The sequence below is a fragment of the Citrus clementina genome, unplaced genomic scaffold, assembly GCF_000493195.1.
Source record: "Citrus clementina cultivar Clemenules unplaced genomic scaffold, Citrus_clementina_v1.0 scaffold_3, whole genome shotgun sequence".
Taxonomy (NCBI): domain Eukaryota; kingdom Viridiplantae; phylum Streptophyta; class Magnoliopsida; order Sapindales; family Rutaceae; genus Citrus; species Citrus x clementina.
The window spans coordinates 19,250,846-19,254,434 of NW_006262339.1; the positions used below are offsets into that span (position 1 = coordinate 19,250,846).

The following is a 3,589-nucleotide window of genomic DNA, read 5'->3' on the forward strand; positions in this document are numbered from 1 at the left end:
TTATGAATTTACGAAGAACATGCTAACATGTATTATTGACACGGACATGTAGGATTAAAGAATGATTCTCATTACGTAAACTGTCGAACAATTGTAGAACTAAACTCAATCAACAAATGAGCGGAAATATGTGTAAAATATGAACAAATTACGAAAGAATGGGTGGTTTGCTCTCCAAAAATGGAGAAATTTCATTAGTGTACATGAATTGGGGCGTGGGTGCTATGTGGAAGAGGAAGTGGCCGACCGGGAGATTGATGGGGAGACCAAACATGCAGCCAAAGCCCTTTCCAAGCTATTTACAATCTCAGTCATTGAAGGTCTGTTTCTACCTTCTAATGTGACACAATCAGCTGCCAGGTAACCCACGTATGCCACTGCCTCTATTTCAAATGGTGTTGGTGGTGGCACATTGCGATCCAAAACTCTGTGAATTTCATCTCGAACTATATATGGAACAACAAAATCAACTACATTCCTCGGCGTGCCGTTATCGGTCCGATGAATTGCCCGGTATCCGGATAATATTTCTAATAGTACTACTCCAAAACTATATACATCGCTCTTTTCGGTAAGCTGTTGCAGCCTATAGTACTCGGGGTCCATGTACCCGACCGTGCCCGCAGCACGGAGTGATAGGTGTGACTCGTCATCCTCGGGACCTATCAAAGACAGTCCGAAATCGGACACTTTGGCGGTCCACGTGGCGTCGAGCAGAACGTTCGATGACTTGATATCGCGGTGTATGATCGAGGGTACAGCGTACTCGTGCAAGTATTCAATCCCTCTAGCTGCATCCAAGGCTACTTTAATCCGAGCAGGCCATGACTTCAGCGGTGATGAACTTTGTGGGTTGTGGAGATGATCATGAAGGGTGCCATTTTCCAAGTACTCATAGATTAAGACTCTCTCATTGCGATCTTCACAAAAGCCTAATAAACGAACAAGATTCTTGTGATGAAGTCGAGATAAAGATTCAAGCTCATTGATGAAAGCATTGTCTTTGTCTTCTTGGCGCTTGGTGCCAATGGCATAAGATGAAGTGCTTGATATTTCAGCTCGTTTAACAGCTACTTGGAGCCCGTCATCTAATGTTGCTTTGTACACAGCGCCAAAACTTCCTGAGCCAATCTTGTGATCTTCTGAGAAATTGTTAGTGGCTTCAAGTAGAATTTCTAAAGAAAACTCCTCCAAACGACCTGCATTCCCCATGCTAGCCAATTGGCTAAGCTTTTTCTCCAGAACTGGTGGTGACGGAGGAGGTGGCGGCATTGGCGGCTGTGCTGATTGTGCTTGAGCCACGGCCTCATCGAGGGGCCCAGAATCATGCACACGGCAGCCTTTACACTTGCAGTGTTTGTAGCCAAAGAAAGCAGATACAAGCACCACTACCAATGAGCCTAAACAGCCCACAACTAGGAGAGCCACCATTCTCCCACTCCAGCCGCCGCGACTTCCGGACTCCGGTGGCTGCTGTGGCTGCGGCGTAGGACTAGGTATGACTGATGTTTTCTCAAAACAAGGCTGGCAAATAATTTGTCCCTCGCCACAAACATTGCCAGAACCCGGCAACATTGGACATGGACATGTGTTAGTACATGGTCCTGGTAAAACACGCTCAAAAACCATATGATTTGAGCTAAAACTTTCATTGCCCCAACAATAGAGGGAGTAATTTGATGTCAAAACTCCACAGAAAACGCTTCGTTTAGCTTCAATCGATACAAAAGGTATTCCCTGCAAAGAATCTGGCAAAGTGAAACCATTCTGCCCCCAACAAACAACTTTTTGATTGTTTCTCAGAGCACAGCTACGATTTTCTCCCAAGGCCAAAGCTTTGAACTTACCTTGCGGCACTTCACCCACCGAATCCCCCCAACAGCGCAACTCTTGATCATCATCTATGGCACAAACATGCCGAAAACCAGCGGCTACCACTCTGAAAATCCCACTTGGAACTTTCTGAGTGACGCTGGTTGGACTATTTCTCGATCCGAAGCAAGTGATCGTGCCATTTTCTAACAACCCGCAAACAAAATCTTCACCGACAGCGATATTAGAGAAGTTATGAATTGAAGTTGAGTTGAAATCAGGCCATTGCCACCAATGGAGATCATTGGTCCCATTAACAAGGCCACAAATGTGAGAGTTTCCAGCCTCAAGTTGTTGCAAAGCAGGGCCCCGATATATTCTTTTATAGTCATTGATAATACCATCAGCAGAGAATCTCCAGCAATGCATAACTGAAGATGACGAAGCTGAAAATGTTATTAACGTGCACAAGAATCCATCTCCGGATACAATACTTGCAAATGAAGCATTGGGATTCACAGGAATAAGCTGAGGAATTGAACAGTTGAGAGAAAAATCTCCCGGCCGGGAAGAAGGTATCAACGCGCAAACTAAAGACTGGTTTCCAGTTTCGGATATTGAGAAAGTCGAGAGCGAAGAATTGAAGGGAACTAAAGAGACAAAGAATAATAATAATAGTGTAGTTAGCAAAAAAGGGTTGTTGGGCTCGTTAAACATGGCTGTAATGGAGGAGGATTAATATTATTGAATGTTTTGTTAATTTCATGATGGGACAAAAAAGAGTTTGGGAGGTGAAGTTTTTGGTGATGAATTTGTAAAGAGAGTTGTTTCTGAGATAGAGAAAGAAAAGGAACGCGGTTTGGTGTAGTTTATTGAGGACCAAAGACCGAGTCGTTTTGAGAGAACAAGGCGAGGAGGAAGAAGAAGAACAAGTTGTGTAGAAGGAGCGCGTGTGGTCAAGAGTTTGAAATGCTCACTCGATCGACTCTAAGACACTTCCCCTTGGCACAGTTTCACTATTTGAATTTTGTATCCAATAACTTGAAAATTCTAAATTTATACCCCCACCAGATTTAATTTGTTACATGGATATTTCAACATGCGGTGGGCGAAAAATAAAATCATCAAACTTGCACAAAAAAATTGGATCGTCATTAAAGTCGAGTAAATCAGGTAAGGTTGCGTTTGGAATTTCTATGGCTAATGAAATAAGTTACTTCTATTGTGTGGATGCAACAAGTTGTTAATTAAAAAAGTATCTTAGTGTTTGATAAATTATGTTATTGTGCAGTTAGTGTGAATTTAAAAAGTAGAGTACATGCATTTGATAAATTTTATTATCGAACTATTGTTTTATTATATAATGACAAAAATAGACATAAATTTAAATTGTCTTTTATTTGTATATTATGGTTTTTGTTAAAATATTAAGATTATAATATAAATTTTAAAAAGGTGCTTTTTAATTAGCTACTTATAGAAAATGATTTCCTACCTACTTTTAAAAGTTGTTATAAAATAGAGAAACTTATTAATCAACTTTAAAAAATTCATCAAACACTATTTTTATCATAACTTATAGCATTTCAACCTCAATCCAAATGGGGGCCTAAGTAGAGTAAAATTGTTTTATATCATTAAGTACTACGAAAGTCTGATAAGGCCATGTCTTGTATGGTTGAGTACTAGTTAAGTAAGGACTTATATTATTGTATAGGACAATTTGGGTGGGTCAAGCTAGTCGGATAATTATACATTAGGGCATTTTTGTGTTAAT

At 40.6% G+C, this 3,589-nt stretch overlaps 1 protein-coding gene across 1 annotated transcript; it reads right to left on the bottom strand.

Annotated features, from left to right (window-relative positions):
- Positions 1 to 22: 22 nt before the first annotated feature.
- LOC18049157 (serine/threonine-protein kinase-like protein CCR4) lies at positions 23 to 2,591 on the bottom strand. Its single transcript, XM_006441483.2, has one exon. It carries the CDS (start codon positions 2,527 to 2,529, stop codon positions 223 to 225), a length of 2,307 nt encoding a protein of 768 aa, XP_006441546.2. The 5' UTR covers positions 2,530 to 2,591; the 3' UTR covers positions 23 to 222.
- Positions 2,592 to 3,589: the final 998 nt, after the last annotated feature.

What these genes read in the sequence shown, in the direction of transcription:
- LOC18049157 (XM_006441483.2), bottom strand. Translation starts at nt 2,529, where the DNA reads ATGTTTAACGAGCCCAACAACCCTTTTTTGCTAACTACACTATTATTA.